Raw genomic sequence first — 20124 nt, 5'->3', positions numbered from 1 at the left:
CCCAGTGAAAGGACACCACACAAGTGTTATGAAAATAAACAGTTATTTATTAAAGATCACAACAGCCCTGTACTCTTTATGAGGACAGGGTACTAAGCACAAACCAAAACTCTTACAAAAATACTTAGGTTAGCACAGTATATACAAATGCCCGAGGGGCACGGAAAACCATATACTCTGAAAGTGGAATGCGAAATTCCTAGCAGGTAAGTACAGTATTAATAGCTTTTGGAATCGCTAGGACTTGACTAGGGAATCGTTAGATTATGTCTAGGAGGCCTAGGGGACTCGGGTGCAGTGTGTGCACTCTCACGCGAGATGCGGGACAAAAGTCTATGGTAGCTAGGAATTAGAAAGTTAGTGTTCTCGGGCGAACCCGACCTGGTAGGGAGAAAACGAAAGTAGATTCTGACCCTTGGATAGTGAGGCTATGCTGGGGCACCGAAATGCCGAAGTTACCTAGCCCAGGGGCTGCAGCTGCATAGGTCTGAAAAGACGTCGGGAATCCTCGTAGACGGACCAGGAGCCGGAAGAAAAGATGCTGGCCGGTGACCAGTGAAGAAAGTTCAGTCGGATCCAAGCCTGGATCTTGAAGATAGATGACACCTGAAAGCAGAGGGGACCAAGTTCGAGACTACTAGCCAGTAGTCAGTGGGCACCAGGAGGGCACCGGATGGTAGCCACCTCGACTAGGTGAGTGGGTGACGCTTGACTCGAAGATCTCACGGACCAGGAGGCGTTGTCGGCGACCAGGATGGAGGATCGAGCTGTCCCACGAAGATAGAAGCTGTCGGCGTCGCTGGACCCAGGATTGGGCAACAAAGCCTTGGCAAATTCAAGCCCACGCGGTGGACCTAAAATGGCGTCTGGAGTGGACCAGGAGGGTCCGGGGTGCCTCTCTTGAAGAAGGAAGCAAGGGCCAGCCTGGAGCAACCAGACCAGCAGAAGAGTTGTCGTCGGGCGTCGTTCAGAAGGCCACAAGCCAGCCGGCTAGTAGCCAAACAACGCGGTGCACAGCAAACAGCAGAAGGGCCCCACGCCGATCGTGGAGATGCAGGGAGGCTGATCTTGGGTGCTGGAGCTGCGCAGGGTTGGGGCTTCTCGGACCCCAAAGCACTCACCAGTGGAAGACTCGGTGGGCTTGCAATAAAGATGTCGTGCAGTCTTGGCGATCGTCGGTCCCTTGAGGTCTCGTCGCACTCACGGTTCTCAGCTTTGCTGTAGAGGTGAGTAGAGGTCAGAGGTGCCAGGGAAGCCGGGTCTCGTCGTGCTGGGTCGTCGGATTCGTGATGAAGGACTTGCAGCGGGCCGCAGTGTTCTTTAGGATGGTGCCTGCGGATGCAGGGTGACTACTCCTTAGCCACAAGGGAGAATCTTGAAGAAGAAATCGTGAAGTCCTTTCGAAGAAAGTGGTATCTTGATTCCAAAGATGATCTAATTTTAACAGGGGGCCCGCTCCCATCTTTATACTAAAAAAGGGGGCTGACCCGGTGACTAGGTCCTGCCTATGGGTGGGACTAGGTGGGGGGTGGTTACACCCCTCAGCCATGCTGGACTTCCCCAGGCCAGGGGCTGGTGTGCCCCTGGAACTGGTTCAGACCGGCCTATGCGTAGTGAGCACCGGGGTGCCACTCAGCAGTCACCTTCCTGTAAAGCCCTGCCTACCCAGGATACACAAAACCATGTCTGGGACGGTGCTAGCACCGCCCCTGACAGGAAACCCTTTGTCCAGGCTCCCCTCGCTGGAAGGACTCCCAGCTGCAGGGGGTCAGACTCGTGTCTGTGGTGGCAGCATCCATTTTGTGGAGCTGAGGCTTTAGTTAACTTTAACCGGGGTTCACAGTTACATACATGTCGTGTCCCTCTAGAAGGGTGGAATGCTAACCCCGTCGCCAGAATTGGCGAGGGGTTAGTATTCCAATTCGTATGACACCTTACTCGACATGTTTTGATAAAGCAATACCAAAGATAGCATTTAACCGCGAGGATTATAATGCACTTAAGAGTATATGGTATGCGATATCATGGAACAGCTATTAGGACTTGATTCTGCAAGCTGCAGACAGGCTCAGCTCATGCCAGAGCACCATCTCACACGATTCCAAGCACTCTGCCTTCAGGATTGTCAAGGCCTGCCATAGGAGTGACTGATAGGAATCTGTGTGTCCATTTTAGGGTTAGGTATAGGTATACTACACCTACAGCAAAGGGTGATTACACGACTTTGCCCCAGCTGTCATGCAGCCAGTTGTGTCAAATTTAGGAGGCCAGCCAGGGGTGGCATAATACATGCTGCAGCCCCTGGTAGCCCTGGGTACACCTATGCCCTGAGTTACAGGGTCTGATAAGGTGGCCCAGTACCAATTGGTAGATGCACCTAGGGTACATGAGGTAATTTAGAAAGAGAACAGCCAGGCTGTGGGTCTGATTGGCAGGCCCACAGCCAGAGAAAGTCGTAAACCAGTGAAACAAAAGCAAAAAAATCTGGGTGATCATAGGATTGCAGACCCTACTCTCCTACATGACCCCCCCCCAAACTTTGGGACAATAAGCTAACCTTGACCAGGTGAGTCTTCTTGTTCTAAGTGGAAATATCTGGAGAGCCCATCGGCATTGCCATGATCAGTACCAGGTCTATGTTCCACTGTAAAGTCCATCCCCTGTAGGGAAATGGACCACCTAAGCAGTTTGGGGTTTTCACCCTTCATCTGATTTAGCCACAAGAGGGGCTTATGGTCGGTCTGAATCTTGAAGTGAGTGCCAAACAAGTATGGCCTCAGCTTCTTCAGGGCCCAAACCACAGCAAAGGCCTCCCTCTCAATAGCTGACCAATTCTTCTCTCTGGGGGTCAGCCTTCTGCTTATAAAAGCAATGGGCTGATCCTGACCATCAAAATTCAGTTGAGAAAGAACAGCTCCCACACCCAACTCAGAAGCATCTGTTTGGACAATGAATGGTTTGGAGTAGTCTGGACTCTTAAGGATAGGTGCTGTGCACATGGCCTGCTTTAGGTCATCGAATGCTTTTTGACAGCCTGCTGTCCACTGAACCTTTTTTGGCATTTTTTTACTTGTCAGTTCATTTAATGGTGTCACAATGGAACCATAGTTCCTGACAAATTTTCTGTAGTATCCAGTCAGGCCCAAGAAAGCTCGAACCTGAGTCTGGGTGGTTGGAGGAGCCCAGTCCCTGATTGACTGTATTTTGCTCTCCAGTGGCTGAACCTGGCCTCCACCTACAAGGTGGCCCAGGTATACAACCTGTGTCTGCCCTATCTGGCACTTGGTGGCCTTGATAGTGAGGCCTGCTGCTTGCAGAGCCTCTAACACTTTCCTCAGGTGGACCAGGTGATCCTCCCAGGTGGAGCTAAAGACAGCAATATCATCTAGATATGCTGCACAGTAGTCATCCAGCCCAGTAAGGACTTGATTCACCAACCTTTGGAAGGTGGCAGGTGCATTTTTCAGACCAAAGGGCATTACCACAAATTGATAATGCCCACCAGGGGTTGAAAATGCTGTTTTGGGTTTGGCATCCTCAGCTAACCTGATTTGCCAATACCCAGCTGTTAAGTCAAATGTACTTAAGTAGTTGGCAGAAGCCAATCTATCTATAAGTTCATCTGCCCTTGGTATTGGATGGGCATCAGTCTTAGTGACTGCATTGAGACCCCTGTAGTCTACGCAAAACCTCATCTCTCTCTTACCATCTTGGGTGTGAGGCTTTGGCACTAGAACTACTGGACTAGCCCAAGGGCTATCTGAGGGTTCAATGACTCCCAATTCCAACATTTTCTGCACTTCAGTTTTTATGCAGTCTCTAACATGATCAGGCTGCCTGTAGATTTTACTCTTGACTGGCAGGCTGTCACCAGTGTCAACCTCATGGGTACACCAATTGGTCTGACTGGGTGTCAGAGAGAACATATGTCTGAAAGACTGAAGAACCTGTTTACAGTCTTTCTGCTGATGTTCAGAGAGGCTGCCACAAAAGACAACACCATCTACTGACCCATCATCAGGATTCTGAGTGAGCAGGTCTGGGAGAGGGTCACTCTCTTCCTCCTGTCCCTCATCTATGGCCATGAGCAAGCTCATGTCCTTCCTGTCGACATATGCTTTGAGCCTGTTGACATGGAGTACCCTGTGGGGACTCCTGGGAGTTCCAAGGTCCACCAGGTAGGTGACCTCTCCCTTTTGCTCAAGAATTGTGTGGGGCCCAGACCATTTGTCTTTGAGTGCTGCTGGGGCCACTGGCTCCAACACCCACACCTTCTGTCCAGGCTGATAAACAGTCAGGACAGCCTTTTGGTCATGCCAAGCTTTTTGAAGTTCTTGACTGGCCTTAAGGTTTTCTGATGCCTTCTCCATATACTCAGCCATCCTGGAGCGGAGACCAAGTACATAGTCCATTATGTTGGTTGCAGGCTTTTTGAGAGGTCTCTCCCATCCTTCCTTCACCAAACACAAGGGGCCTCTCACAGGATGCCCATACAAAAGTTCAAAAGGGCTGTAGCCAACCCCCTTTTGTGGGACCTCTCTGTAAGCAAACAGAAGGCAGGGCATCAGGACATCCCATCTACGCCTGAGTGTTTCAGGTAGTCCATGAATCATCCCTTTTAGGGTCCTGTTGAACCTTTCAACAAGCCCATTGCATTGTGGGTGATAGGGTGTAGTGAATTTGTAATTGACACCACACTCCTTCCACATAGCAGTTAAATAGCTTGACATGAAGTTTGCACCTCTGTCAGAGACAACCTCCTTAGGGAAGCCCACTCTGGAGAACACTCCAACTAGGGCCCTTGCCACCACAGGGGCTGTGGTGGTCCTAAGTGGAATAGCTTCAGGATACCTGGTGGCATGATCCACTACCACCAGTATAAACTTGTGCCCTGATGCTGTCTGGGGTTCCATTGGACCAACAATGTCAATCCCCACTCTTTCAAAGGGCACCCCCACCACAGGCATTGGTATAAGGGGGGCCTTTGTTGTGCCACCTGACTTACCACTGGCTTGGCAAGTGACACAGGAGCGACAAAACTCCTTGGTATCCTCATTCATGTGAGGCCAGTGAAAGTGTGAGACAAGCCTGTCCCAAGTCTTTGTCTGGCCTAAGTGTCCTGCTAAGGGAATCTCATGGGCCAAGGTAAGTAGGAAACCTCTCTGAGACAAGGGTACAACCAGCCTCCTGGTCATGCCAGGCTTGGGGTCTCTTGACTCAGTGTACAGGAGTCCATCTTCCCAGTATACCTTGTGGGTACCTGTGGCGTTCCCAGCAGCCTCAGCAGCAGCCTGCTGTCTGAGGGGTTCAAGAGAAGGGCAGCCTAACTGGTCCTTCCCCAGGTCTTCCCTTGAGGGTCCCCCTGAACCCAAGAATTCAACTTGATCAAGTTCAAACTCTCTAGGCTCAGTTTCCCTCAATTCCTGCAGGTCAGCCTCCTCTGAGACTTGATCCACAACCTGGGGCAAGGGGGAAGGCACAGCCTTAACCCTACTGCTCTTTTTCTTGGAAGGTGTCTGGTCCATTGTTCCAGGATCCAGCACCTGTTCAGTGGGGCATCTTCTGGCCTGTGACCTAGTCACAGCAAACACATGTGCTGGCAAACCTAACATTTCCAGATGAGTCCTCTGCTCCACTTCTGACCATTGTGATGACTCCAAATCATTGCCCAACAAACAATCCACTGGGAGGTCTGAACTAACTACAACCTTCTTTTGGCCAGTTACCCCTCCCCAGGAGAAAGCTACAATTGCCATACTATGATTGGTAGTGACATTGCTTGCATTGGTCACCAGGAATTCTGTACCTGGCATGATCTGTCCAGGGTCCACAAAGCTAGGTGTCACCATTGTGACACTGGCACAAGTGTCCCTATAGGCCTGAGCCATTTTTCCATTAATAAAAGGTGTCTGTCTGTATTTGCCCAAAGTATTGGGACTTATGTCAGGGGACATATCCACATCCCCTGTACAAACAAGGACAGCCTGAGTGAGTGTACCAACTAAGTTGTCACACCCCTCAGAACCCAGGGTTAACCCTACTAAACCCTTGGGAGGTGCACTACCACTGCTGGCTGTACTAGGGGGCACAGGTGCCTTAGGGGCTGCAGTGGCAGGAGTCTGCCCTCCTCCTTTCTTGGTGCACTCACTAAACCAGTGAGTTTTACTTTTGCAGTATTGGCACCACCTTTTAGATTGGCCTTCTTTCTTCTTTTGGGGAGCCTGACCCCCACCCTCTTTGGGTTGTTGGGGACCTGTCGAAGACTTCTGGTCATTTTGTTCCCCCTTAGAATCTTTACCCTTCTGGTCTGCTTTCTTCTGACCACCTTGATTCTGGCCCTGGTTCTGTTTAACTCTTGTTCTAACCCATCTGTCTGCCTTCTTTCCCAATTCTTGGGGAGAGGTCAGATCTGAGTCAACAAGATGCTGATGCAACAACTGGTTCTGACAATTGTTTAAAATTTGCTCTCTCATCATCAAATTGTACAATCCTTTATAATCAGTAACCTTACTGCCCAGCAACCAGCCCTCAAAAGCCTTAGTGGCACAATCTACAAAGTCAGCCCAATCTTGAGACTGAGTTTTCTGGGTATCCCTGAACAGCACCCTGTACTGCTCAGTGGTTAGGCCAAACCCATCAACCAGTGCATTTTTCAAGACTTGGTAATCATTAGCATCCTCCACCCTTGTGGTGAGGAGCTTGTCTCTTCCTTTACCCTCAAAGGAGAGCCACAAGATAGCTGCCCACTGACTTGGGGGAACACCTTGCACAGTGCAGGCCCTCTCCAAAGCAGTAATCCATTTGTGGATGTCATCCCCTTGTTTAAAGGGGGGCACTATCTTACCAAGGTGTTTTGTATCAAAACTCCTTTCCCTATTGCTAGGTACAATGCTGCCACCAGTGGGGACTGTCCCACTCAATTGCTGCTCTCTAGCAAAGGCAAGCCTCTCTTTGGCCAGGGCAAGTTCTTCCCTTTCAATCCTCAGATTGGCTGCCTTTTCCTTAGCTTCATACATTCTCCTCTGGGGAGATGTCATTCCCCTTTGAGAGGAACGTTGAGAGCCATTGGTATGAAGGGATCTGATAGAGCCTCTTGATAGAGATCTATCTCGTCCATTCCCAATGTTAAGCTGACCTGAGAGTGGCCCCAAGGGTCCCCTAGTGCCCATCTCATGTCTGCTTAAGTTGGACCTGGTTAGTCTGTTGACTTCTACCTGTTCCTTTTCTGCCTCATCCCCTGATACCAAATCATCATCCTCATCATCAGCATCATCTGCTTCCTGAAGAGGATGGTCCTGGGCATCAAAGGGACCCTGTAAGGAGGGCATGTTGCCATCTGAATTAGAAGGGTCTGGGTTACCAGCCCTCCTTGCATCATGAGTCTCTAAGAGACCAATCAGAAAGGCAGTTGTGGGGTTAGACCCCTGCTTAATCTTCCTAGAGGTACACACTTGTCGTAACTCATGGAAGCTAAGCGCAGTATATCTTGAAGGGATGACCTGTGGAGGGTCAACTGACACAAGGGGAACCTCAGTGTTTCCTCCTTTGTCCGACATACTGTTTCTAGTGTGGTGTAAGTGATGCACCTACCTACACTATGTGTTTACCTACTGATCCCTTGCTAAGAGTTGCAGCCAAGGTGTGCTAAGCCTTGAGGAGCTACAACAGCTGGTTCAGTAGAACTCAGAGTATTCTAAGCTTTAGTTATGTGTACCTAACAGTCCTTATGTGATCTTTCAACAAGATATTCTTAGGATACGTGTGGTAAAACAACAGCAAGCTCAAATCCCACCGCTGCCACCAATGTGAGAAGGTGGCCTGATATGCAGTGCTCACTATTCTAGTGAACACTATGTATCAGTCCAGCAACCCTTATTGATGATTGGTTGTAAGTCAACCTTATAGACCAGCTATCCTAGTAGCATGGATACGAGCAGTCTAAGGCTAAAGACTCGAGAGGGCGTGTTAAGCCAGCTGTTTACCACACATATACCCCTTGAATACCCAGTGAAAGGACACCACACAAGTGTTATGAAAATAAACAGTTATTTATTAAAGATCACAACAGCCCTGTACTCTTTATGAGGACAGGGTACTAAGCACAAACCAAAACTCTTACAAAAATACTTAGGTTAGCACAGTATATACAAATGCCCGAGGGGCACGGAAAACCATATACTCTGAAAGTGGAATGCGAAATTCCTAGCAGGTAAGTACAGTATTAATAGCTTTTGGAATCGCTAGGACTTGACTAGGGAATCGTTAGATTATGTCTAGGAGGCCTAGGGGACTCGGGTGCAGTGTGTGCACTCTCACGCGAGATGCGGGACAAAAGTCTATGGTAGCTAGGAATTAGAAAGTTAGTGTTCTCGGGCGAACCCGACCTGGTAGGGAGAAAACGAAAGTAGATTCTGACCCTTGGATAGTGAGGCTATGCTGGGGCACCGAAATGCCGAAGTTACCTAGCCCAGGGGCTGCAGCTGCATAGGTCTGAAAAGACGTCGGGAATCCTCGTAGACGGACCAGGAGCCGGAAGAAAAGATGCTGGCCGGTGACCAGTGAAGAAAGTTCAGTCGGATCCAAGCCTGGATCTTGAAGATAGATGACACCTGAAAGCAGAGGGGACCAAGTTCGAGACTACTAGCCAGTAGTCAGTGGGCACCAGGAGGGCACCGGATGGTAGCCACCTCGACTAGGTGAGTGGGTGACGCTTGACTCGAAGATCTCACGGACCAGGAGGCGTTGTCGGCGACCAGGATGGAGGATCGAGCTGTCCCACGAAGATAGAAGCTGTCGGCGTCGCTGGACCCAGGATTGGGCAACAAAGCCTTGGCAAATTCAAGCCCACGCGGTGGACCTAAAATGGCGTCTGGAGTGGACCAGGAGGGTCCGGGGTGCCTCTCTTGAAGAAGGAAGCAAGGGCCAGCCTGGAGCAACCAGACCAGCAGAAGAGTTGTCGTCGGGCGTCGTTCAGAAGGCCACAAGCCAGCCGGCTAGTAGCCAAACAACGCGGTGCACAGCAAACAGCAGAAGGGCCCCACGCCGATCGTGGAGATGCAGGGAGGCTGATCTTGGGTGCTGGAGCTGCGCAGGGTTGGGGCTTCTCGGACCCCAAAGCACTCACCAGTGGAAGACTCGGTGGGCTTGCAATAAAGATGTCGTGCAGTCTTGGCGATCGTCGGTCCCTTGAGGTCTCGTCGCACTCACGGTTCTCAGCTTTGCTGTAGAGGTGAGTAGAGGTCAGAGGTGCCAGGGAAGCCGGGTCTCGTCGTGCTGGGTCGTCGGATTCGTGATGAAGGACTTGCAGCGGGCCGCAGTGTTCTTTAGGATGGTGCCTGCGGATGCAGGGTGACTACTCCTTAGCCACAAGGGAGAATCTTGAAGAAGAAATCGTGAAGTCCTTTCGAAGAAAGTGGTATCTTGATTCCAAAGATGATCTAATTTTAACAGGGGGCCCGCTCCCATCTTTATACTAAAAAAGGGGGCTGACCCGGTGACTAGGTCCTGCCTATGGGTGGGACTAGGTGGGGGGTGGTTACACCCCTCAGCCATGCTGGACTTCCCCAGGCCAGGGGCTGGTGTGCCCCTGGAACTGGTTCAGACCGGCCTATGCGTAGTGAGCACCGGGGTGCCACTCAGCAGTCACCTTCCTGTAAAGCCCTGCCTACCCAGGATACACAAAACCATGTCTGGGACGGTGCTAGCACCGCCCCTGACAGGAAACCCTTTGTCCAGGCTCCCCTCGCTGGAAGGACTCCCAGCTGCAGGGGGTCAGACTCGTGTCTGTGGTGGCAGCATCCATTTTGTGGAGCTGAGGCTTTAGTTAACTTTAACCGGGGTTCACAGTTACATACATGTCGTGTCCCTCTAGAAGGGTGGAATGCTAACCCCGTCGCCAGAATTGGCGAGGGGTTAGTATTCCAATTCGTATGACACCTTACTCGACATGTTTTGATAAAGCAATACCAAAGATAGCATTTAACCGCGAGGATTATAATGCACTTAAGAGTATATGGTATGCGATATCATGGAACAGCTATTAGGACTTGATTCTGCAAGCTGCAGACAGGCTCAGCTCATGCCAGAGCACCATCTCACACGATTCCAAGCACTCTGCCTTCAGGATTGTCAAGGCCTGCCATAGGAGTGACTGATAGGAATCTGTGTGTCCATTTTAGGGTTAGGTATAGGTATACTACACCTACAGCAAAGGGTGATTACAAGACTTTGCCCCAGCTGTCATGCAGCCAGTTGTGTCAAATTTAGGAGGCCAGCCAGGGGTGGCATAATACATGCTGCAGCCCCTGGTAGCCCTGGGTACACCTATGCCCTGAGTTACAGGGTCTGATAAGGTGGCCCAGTACCAATTGGTAGATGCACCTAGGGTACATGAGGTAATTTAGAAAGAGAACAGCCAGGCTGTGGGTCTGATTGGCAGGCCCACAGCCAGAGAAAGTCGTAAACCAGTGAAACAAAAGCAAAAAAATCTGGGTGATCATAGGATTGCAGACCCTACTCTCCTACACGCATGCACATACTTGTGCATGTGTGCTTGCTTCGGAGAGCCACCATATGCTTGGGTATATATCTGAATGCTCGCTGTGCATGTGCAGAGATTTCTGACCCAGCCTGGGTCTGGGAGACCTTCCAAATGACTGATGGCTCACGACAGCAGGTGGGGCTGGGGAGGGGTCTGTCACACGTCGGGCCTGCAGCCCGAGCTTCCTATCCCATCTACATCCTGTACAACTGCTTGTCCCATCATTGATAGTATCCTATTTCAGGGGTGGCCTCAGGCATGTGCAAGTTGTGCACCTGTACAGGGCCACCAAACCCCAGGGGCCACCACGCCAATATATTTCCTTAATATAATAATCCTCTGAGGATGGATACATATTTGCGTGGCTGCCCCTGACAGGGATTTGGCGGCCTCCGGCTCTGTCCCACTTCCAAACACCTTCCTGAGCTCCGGGGGAGGGGGCATCCGCCCCACCCGGTCCTCCTCTTCCGGGGCCCCCTACCTACGCTCTCTGCCCAGGGCCGCCATGAGCCTAGAGCCGCCCCTGCATTTGTATACACTCCTAAGTTTCTTCATGGTGCAAAGAACAGAAAAATGACTGATTTGCCCAGGATCACGCAGGCTGGTCTAGTGGAGTATGCTGGGTCGGAATTCTTATCTCCAGTTTCGTCAATGAGCGACTTCTCCACTACTCCACATTTCATCCTCCAGTGTAGCGCCTCAGTGTGTTTACTCATATAGAAACACTGACGCCCTAGCCTCCTCCTCTTTGCTGGGGTGGTTTCAGAGCTGCATGCTACACTTACTCCTGTATTTCCCAGCATGCATTTCTCCTTCCTCTGCTTTTGGGTACAATTCCTGCTGTGCTATAAATTGCTTTCCTCCATTTCAAACACCCACCTTTCTCTTAATGGTACCAGAGGCCTTTATCACCCATACTATTGTCCCACTTCCCTGTGTAGCCAGGACTAGGCGTGGCGTAACCTGTTTCTGAAGTCAGTGGCGGAGCCTTGTACACTTCAGTTTAGCACCTTCAATGATTATCTTCCGGAGCATCAGGTATTGACTTCCTTTAGCTCGCTATTGGTGCATGGCCTGCAGTGATGTACAAGTTCCTTGGTCTATTGTACAACTATTTGTGTTATTTCTAAAGATCTCCATATGGAAGCTCTTTAAAGTTAGGTGTGCATTTGAATTTCATTTGCTGTCTGCACCGTGATGGATCAGTATGGGGTGGGGGAGGGGTTGTTGATCCCACAGGCAGACATTTGTGACAGAGAATAGGATCTTCTTAAGAACACGAGGGCAACGGTGACAGGATTATTTTAGAAGTTGGCAGGATGACACAGCAGACACCACGAAATTAGTGTGAGACCTGCAAGTAATCGCATGAAGGCTTAGCAGTGACTTCCAAAACACTATACGTTTGATAAATCGTTTTAAAAATGTCATTAGTTAATTTATTTAGACTTTTGGCCAAATCTGGCATATTACAATCTTGCATACATACAACTCACTGGTGTTACAGTCGAGCAGGTTTAGGGCACATGGGAATGACTGGAATGTCCTTGACCGAAAGGCTCGTGTCGTCTGTTTAGTGGGGTGGGCGACGGTAATCCGATAACGAGAGGTGGTATTTTTAACATGTGGTCTATTCTGATTGGCCGCATTGTTTGAGTGTTAACGATATTTGGAATATAGAAAGTTATATGGATGGCAAAAGTGAGTAACTGGGTGACTGGGATGTCCACTCAATTTTGGAGGTGGTCAGGACATTGGAACGGAGCACCAAAAATTGAAGGTTCTGCAAATGTTGTGGTGTGACTGTGTGTGAGACTGCTCAGACCTGACTATGGTCAGCAGACTTCTCTTAAGATGCTGTTAGCAGTGACTATTCAGTCAGGGTAAGGAGTGGCCCTGGAGTCTGTGTTGACCCAGATAGGGCACGGCATGGTTTCTGCCATTTTGTGTTGTATGGTGATCACATCAAAGGCTCGAATGAGGGTAGATGATGCAGTAGTTTAACTGCTTGGGTCGAAAGGCACATAACTTAGAATCGGTCATTTTCAGTTTTTTCTGGTTTGTATTAGGTGTTATATCCGGTGGTTTTAGGTGGGTGCACTTAGTTAGATCTGTAGCACCCCAGTTCCTGAAGGCTCTCGCTGGTACATTCCTCGATGCCAGCTGCACGTAGCCTCCTCCATTGGAGCAGGTCTTTATTTTCTGACGGTGCTTCCTTTTTGTTTCTGGTTCTTACAGATGAGGACGTGAGCTGCTCGAGCAGCGAGGATGACGTGGAGGGGTTACGGAAGAGGCAAGTGCGAGAGGTGGGGCCCGCAGCCAGGATCATGGACCCTGGCGACGGGGCACAAGCCGAGGGAGACTCCTGGCTGACCCTAAACAAGTGCATTGTGGCAGCGTTGGCGCTTGTCGGACTTGGGCTTCTGGTGGTTTCAGGTAAGTAGCTGAGATAGGTCTGCTTCATGAAGGCATACTGATAATAGTAATACATGATGTTATAAAACAATATTACTGGCCTTTAGAATGAGCACTTAGTGAACCTTGAGGTTTATAGCCTTTAGATCAGGAACAGGCTCTCACATAACAGGGCAGACCTATCCCTCAGGTGATACAGCTGGTAGAGGCCCGACATTGGCACTAGTTCTCTGATTACAGCCTTTAGACGGCAGAACTATTCCACAGGTGAGGCAGATTTTACTGGTTGTCTCCCGGGTTACAGGTCACCTGCCTTCAAGCAGTGAGCACCAGAGCTAACTCTTGGGTTGCACAAATCTCACAGGCTCAGGCTTCATACAGCAGAGCTATCCTAGGGTTACACCAATCTCACAGGCTCAGGCCTCATACGGCAGAGCTATCCTAAAGGTACACAGATCTTACAGGCTCAGGCCACATACGGCAGAGCTATCCTAAGGTAAACAGATTTTACTGGCTCAGGCTTCATACAGCAGAGCTATCCCTAAAGTTCCACAAGGCTTACACTCTCTGGCCTCAGTCAGCTGAGCTACCCTTTGGTTACACAGATCGTTCAGGCTCAGGCCTCATACAACAGAGCTATCCTAAGGTTACACCTATCTTACGAGCACAGTCCTCATACAGCAGAGCTATCCTTAAGGGTCTACAAGGCTTACACTCTCTGGCCTCAGTCAGCTGAGCTACCCCTTTGGTTACACAGATCGTTCAGGCTCAGGCCTCATACAACAGAGCTATCCCTAAGGTTCCACAAGGCTTACACTCTCTGGCCTCAGTAGTCTGAGCTACCCCTTGAGTTGCACAGAACGTTCAGGGTTAGACCTCATACAGCAGAGCTATCCAAAGTTTACACCGGTGTCACCGGCTCACGCAGTGGAGTTATTCCTGGGGTTACACCAATCTTGCAGGCGCAGGCCTTGTACAGCAGAGTTGTCCCTAAGGTTGCACAGAGCGTACCTTTTTCCAGCCGGGGCAGCATAGCTATCATTAAAACTACACACGTCTTACAAGCTCAGGCAAGAAAAACTAGAACTGTTGGTGAAAGGTGAAAGGAGGCCATATTCATAGGCTACACAGATATCCAGGAGACACACTTCAGAATCAGCTTGAACATTTTACACAAAGCCACAGACACATACATGATATTATTGTCTTCAGTTCAAAAGGGTGGAATAATCATTTATGCACTTTCTTCTTTCCAGGCACTGGCTTCGATGCAGAGGATGGTGAGTACATTAGACAATTTATCTGTTTGAAATTCTTGTGTCACTCACTAACTTTCAGCCAGGGTCACTGGAATTAATCAGCAAAGGAGGGCCAAATTATGCTGCATAGCTGACTAAATTATGCCCCCCTAAAAGGGAAATTATTAGGTGCAACCCAGCGTATTTTTATGCATCACATTTTTTGCAGCATTATTTAACTTTTTTTATTTTAAAATACATTAATACTGCATGGACAGACGTTTCACACAGTTAGTATCGTTTTTTATATTCTGAAACATTGTTTCATAATCAAAATAAGGTACATCAGTTTAAAATATCTTAAAAACAAAAATAAAACACACCTACAAACATCAATAAATGACATTAAATATCCATAAAATCAATGAAGGGGGTGTAAAATCACAAGGGGCATTTGCAACCTGGCTTTGTGTGCCTTTTAACATTTTACTTCAAATTATCCAAGCTGCATACAAGAATTTAAAGGCGGCCACCACCTTGATCGAGGTCGTGTCACTTTTGCACAATCTATATGCCTCTCCTCTCGACGATAAACAGAGGGATCTACCCATGGGGATCTACACATCTACACACCGTTAGTACCATTTTAACACTTAAATGCTGCAACTATCTTCTAAAAGGTGACACGTTATAATAATAATCCACATTTGTAAAGCACACGTAAGGGTCTCTAGGCGCTGGGGGCCGTCGGGAAGATTAAGCAAGCTATTGCCCAGAATCACATGGTGCTGGGCTAATCTGCAGCCGGTGCCGGGGATCGAACTGTAATCCCCAGATTCCGGAGTCAGCCGCCCTAGCCGCGGCGCCACACCTCTTCCCAAGAGGTTAACGTTAACATTTGTAGAAGGTTTGTCGCTGCACGGTTCCATGTGTGGTGATTTTTTTCACTAACCTTTAATCTGTTTGAGTTGAAAATATTTTTGGGGCAAAATATATGAATTATGCAGCAAATGGTGGATAAGGTGGCAACTAGTGCAAATGCATAATTATGCAAAAATTGCCCGGTCATAAAATCATATAATTCTAGTTGCCCCGCTTATAGCGCCGCCAGGCAAGTGCAGCTGTATCCTACGGAATATCTTTGCCAAGTTCCACTAACATCTGGGTAGATTCTTTCTTTAAAATTGTGCCTATTGTAGTGCATGAATGCCACTTGGGGCACACTTGTTTTAGTGCAGTAGTGCATTTGTTCCCCAGCTAAGCTGTGTGCAAACATGCATTATCTCAGAGAATTTTCAAGCTAATGCATGCGCTCAGGACAATAAAAAGTAGCACCCAGACACCTTCTGTGCTCGCGCAGAGCAGAATACGCGACAGCATTTTGTCACATTGTTTATACATGACGCGATCTTCCCATATGGACGTCACGTCCCCTTCCTGTTTAGCCACATTTATGGCCTATAACTACACGCAGCAGTTCACCCCAGAATTTGTGCCTTAAAGAAGGACACTAAATGAATGACATATGTATGATAATGACTCTTGCATCAGTAGAGCGCTTGTAATGAAAGATCTCGTACCTCTCACTCATCATTATGTATCGCTGTTACACACCACTGAAGCGGCCTGTTTGGCTTTTTTTCCCAGTCCAGGAGGCAGCTTTTGGAATACTTTGCCTAGCTCCGGAGGGCTCACCTGGCGCATAATGTGTTCAGTCCAGTGGTCTCTTGATCAAAAGACCACATCTGGAGCAGTGTCTGCAGTTTTAGAGGCTGCATCTGGAATGTTGTGTCACGTTCTGGCTGCCACATCTGGAGTACTGTGTGCAGTCTGGAGTGTGGTTGTGTGATGGGGGTAGATCTGAGGAGTACAGGGTGCTGGTGATGGAAAAGATCTGGACAGAGCTGGAGGATATGAGATGGCAGACAGGTTTCTTGAAGCGACAAGGTAGATGGTCACTCTTTGGGCAGTATTAACTGATGACCCACTAGAAGCGCGGAATGAAGTTGGGCTCAGACACATGGGGCAGTAAATTCCTTCTTTGTTCACAGGTGTGCTCGAGGGCCTGGAGCGCCGTGACGTCAATGAAGACCAACCGCCATCGCAGAGCGTAGCTGATATCAAAGTAAGCAGTGGGCAGGTAAACTCTTGGAAACTTTGTGGGACAGCCCCATTTTGAAACCAGGACATTTCATAAACAAAGAAGAAGGAATACATTTTTACATCAACCGATGGGCACAGAATGACCGCGTTCGTCAACACATAAACGAGGGACTAAGGGAATAAATGCACTGTAATTTTTAACCCAGTATCATACCTGTTAATTAAATTGCTTTCAGATAATATATGGTTACTAAGTCCACACATACAAATGTCCCTCCCACTGTTTTCTGTCGACCCTCTTGAAAACAAGGACATGATCCAAATTGGACTGTGGGTGAACCATCTGGATTATCCTGGCAAATCCGGGTGCCTGGTCCTGCTACAATTTGGTAACACAGAACTTCTTCTCTCCTATTAGAAAAAAACTATAGTTAGTTAATAATACGGTTAGCAATAAAAAAAAAACACAATTTTTCTGAAGAATAAATATTGAACTCGAAAGGTTGGTTTCAGTTACAAGCCATCCAGAAGGTAGCCAGGATTGGACTGAGTTAAGATACATTAACCTCCCACCCTTAATTAGGGTGATCAGAATTTTTAAAGCCCCAAACCGGGACATTTCCCCAAAATAGAAGAAGGACTACAATTTACTTCAACCCAGCCCACAGAATGACAGTGCTCCGTAGCAGAGAATTACAGAAGATTCAGTAAGAACATACATAAAATACAATTTTTAAGGCCAGTAGCTTGCCTGCTAATTAATTGGCTTGTGTATAGCAGCTGCTAACTATCCCTGGTTTGCAAAACATAAAAAGATACCTCCCACTGTTTTTAGCTGACCATCTCTAGAAACCGGGACATGAGCTTAATTTCCTGAAATCTGCAGGAACAGCTGGTGAAAAACTGGGACAGTCGGGCAAATCCGGGTCCCCTGCTCACTCTACCCTTTATTAGCGTTTAGGTACAATGCTACTTCCAGCACCTGTTTCAACAAGTTATGTCTCGCAAGAAGATGCCTTATTCTCGGCTGATTTACTCCTGCACTAGACAAGGTATCCCTAGGTCAGCTCTTCAGTTGAACGCAATTTTTAGCTGTCTGTAGGTATATTGGAGAAATGTCCTGTGAATCCTGAAGCCCAGCCAAAGAGGATCCTTTGGTCCTATGCGTGTATCCTTGCAGTCCCCCTTATGCTTCTTGATGGGGGGCTTTGCTGCCCTATATTCACTCTGTATTTGTGGCCTGCAAACCTACAACCCCTTGTACAACAAACAAAGTTGAATATGTACTAATTTAAAAAAGATCTGGAATATATATATATATAATGCATGCCTAATGCAGGCAACAGCGGTAGGGTGAGGTTCCTTTTATTGCCTTTTGTGTTCCCCTCCCTAAGGTTAGAGGTAACATTGTTGAGGAAAGGAAGCAAACCATGTCCAAGTGCTTGTATGTTGCCATCTTGTGGCCAAGGAACTAGAAAGAGGACTGTGGAACTAGCATTGGGAAGCACCAAAATGGCTGCTCACTTCAGTGTCAAACTGTGTTGATTGGCAGATTTGTTTCTCCAGTCTCATGAGTCTGTGCTTGTTGGTTGGTGGTTCCAGAGTGGTATGCAAGGCACGTTGGAGGCTCCTGGGCCCGGCTCTGTTTACTATGCATATGTGGTCTCCAAGTGACAATAAAACATTTTCTTGAGGTGTGTGAGAGAGTGGTTGGTTGAATACAGAAGGATGAAATCCTTTCATGGGAGTGTTTTCCCCATAGTGGCTGGTTCTGCAGGAATGGTACCAGGGTCTTTGAATGATTTCATCAGCTGTACCAAGGTATGCTAACTGGGTGGAGACCCATCAAGTGAAATGACGATGCGGGTCTCTTATCCAAAGGACAGACCGGATGTCGCCAAACTTACAGTACTTGGGTGGAAGGATTGGGGGTTTGAAAAGCAACAGAACATTTGGGAGAGTGAGTCAGTTTGAGGTACATTTCTTGGTCAATAGAATTCTGGCAAACCTTTGGAATGATGTAGGGCCACTTACACAGTGGCAACTAATTTTCTAATTCTAGAGTCCGAGGAAATTTGCTTGCCACCAGAAAGAGGGGCCACAAAGTTTTAATAGATGTCCCTGCATTATTTTAAAAAACATTTACACAAAAATGTGTAGCCCTATTTGCAGTGGTCTGAATACTGACGTCAGCCAAAGCCATGTTGTCCGCAGAATTTAAAGATCATTTATTTCCATGCCCAGGCCCAGCTCCTTAAAGGGGCCATTCAGCGAATACGGTTTAATCCAATCAGACCTCGCCAAAGGGGGGCACCTAAATCCTGGTTGGTGGATCAGGGCCGGAGACCACTGGATATATTTTCTTTTAACTTGTTGGCCCGTTTAACCCCTTCCATGCTGATGACGAACCCCAGCCGTCATGCACTACGGTGCTCGTGTGCTGATGACGGCTGGGGTTCGTCACGGCCCGCCCCTGTTCGTGTTGTTTACAGCACACCAGGGGAATCGCGGCCGCATGGAAGGGGTTAAAAGAGAGACTCAAAACAAGAGAGCAGCAGACTGCAACTTGCCTAGTGTCCGGTGTGAGTTGCTGACCGAGCCACGGTGTTGTTTTTTGTGTGTCATATAGTTGTCTACTTATAATAGTGAAGCAACACAAAAATTCCCAGTATGTAAACGAAACACCAGGGCTGGCTGATAACCGTGCTTTAAATGGGTCGGGACTGGTCGGCTCCCGTTACCGAAGCCTCTCAGGTTCCTCCTCCTCAGTACCAGGCGCTCTCCTAGCAAAATGGAGAGTACTGGCACAGGAGAAGGTGCAGACAGACATCTGACAACAAGCGTCTGCCCTGCTTCCTGCTCAGCCATCTCGCAGCTGTTGTGTTAAAAAAAAAGTGTCCATCACTTAATAAGAGCACGTGCCCCCGAAAACCTTTGAAGGTGAATTGTCTGGACCTTCCCCAACTACTCCCCCCTCCTTGGAGAGGAGTCCAGCTCAGCCTGAAAAGCAAAAGGAGCCATCTGTATTTTTACCGCGTGAACTCGTTTTTCAAATCTATCTCTTTCTTCTTGTCCTAATAAGTTTAATTTGCTTCTTTCTCTCACAATTTTTCTGTTCCCTAAGGCCCAGCCTTAAGTGGCTCTGTTGCTCTCTTACTACCCCCCACCCACCAACTCACTGTTGCTTTTCCCGGTTTCCACATCCTTTTTAGGTGCTTTAAATTTGGTAAAATAATTTTGGTGGATCAGCAGCTGCTGTTTGCTGCTGGGCCACTGCACCATACAAAATAAACTTTTGCACAAGTAAAATAAAATGTTTTTATTTACCAATCCAAGTAGAGTCCGCCATCTTGGATTGGGTAAATGGAAAAAAAAATGGTGGCAGCTCATGCTTGGTGACACATGCACAAAATGACTCAGTGGCCATGACATTGAGCCATTTTTTAAATATTTAGCTATAGCAGAGATCTGATTATAACTGCCATAGGCTACAGATTTAAATCCAAGTGGATCCTGCTCAGACTTCCATGTTCATAGCATTAATACAATGATAACCTTTTCGGTTAAGTAATAATGGAAATTTTTACTTGGGCACCAACAGGCTTTTTTGTGATGTTAGGTATATTAATGTTTAAGTGAGGGAATTATATTTATTATTTCCTTGCACAGGACTGGATGAAAGAGCACATGGAAAGCGTGACGGGGGACCCTAAACCTTTGCAGGCGATGAGCGAAGTCTTAGATCGATTGGCCAAGGAGAACCAGGATATCCGACGGATGCAGGCCGAACTGCAGGTACCGCAACACCCATGGCATGAAAGTCCACAT

The 20124-nt window shown here is 48.1% G+C and overlaps 1 protein-coding gene across 3 annotated transcripts in view; it reads left to right on the top strand.

Annotated features, from left to right (window-relative positions):
* The window catches only part of PBXIP1 (PBX homeobox interacting protein 1), a 120767-nt gene that overhangs the window by 81301 nt on the left and 19342 nt on the right, over positions 1 to 20124 (top strand). For all 3 annotated transcript variants that reach the window (XM_086947359.1, XM_086947358.1, XM_086947360.1), the window contains 4 exons: positions 12779 to 12976; positions 14212 to 14235; positions 16245 to 16318; positions 19966 to 20091. In XM_086947359.1, the coding sequence (XP_086803485.1) occupies positions 12779 to 12976; positions 14212 to 14235; positions 16245 to 16318; positions 19966 to 20091 (422 nt within the window). The remainder of the gene's footprint in view (positions 1 to 12778; positions 12977 to 14211; positions 14236 to 16244; positions 16319 to 19965; positions 20092 to 20124) is intronic.

The sequence above is a fragment of the Lissotriton vulgaris genome, chromosome 12, assembly GCF_964263255.1.
Source record: "Lissotriton vulgaris chromosome 12, aLisVul1.2, whole genome shotgun sequence".
Lineage (NCBI taxonomy): Eukaryota > Metazoa > Chordata > Amphibia > Caudata > Salamandridae > Lissotriton > Lissotriton vulgaris.
This window is presented reverse-complemented; position numbering and strand designations above follow the sequence as displayed.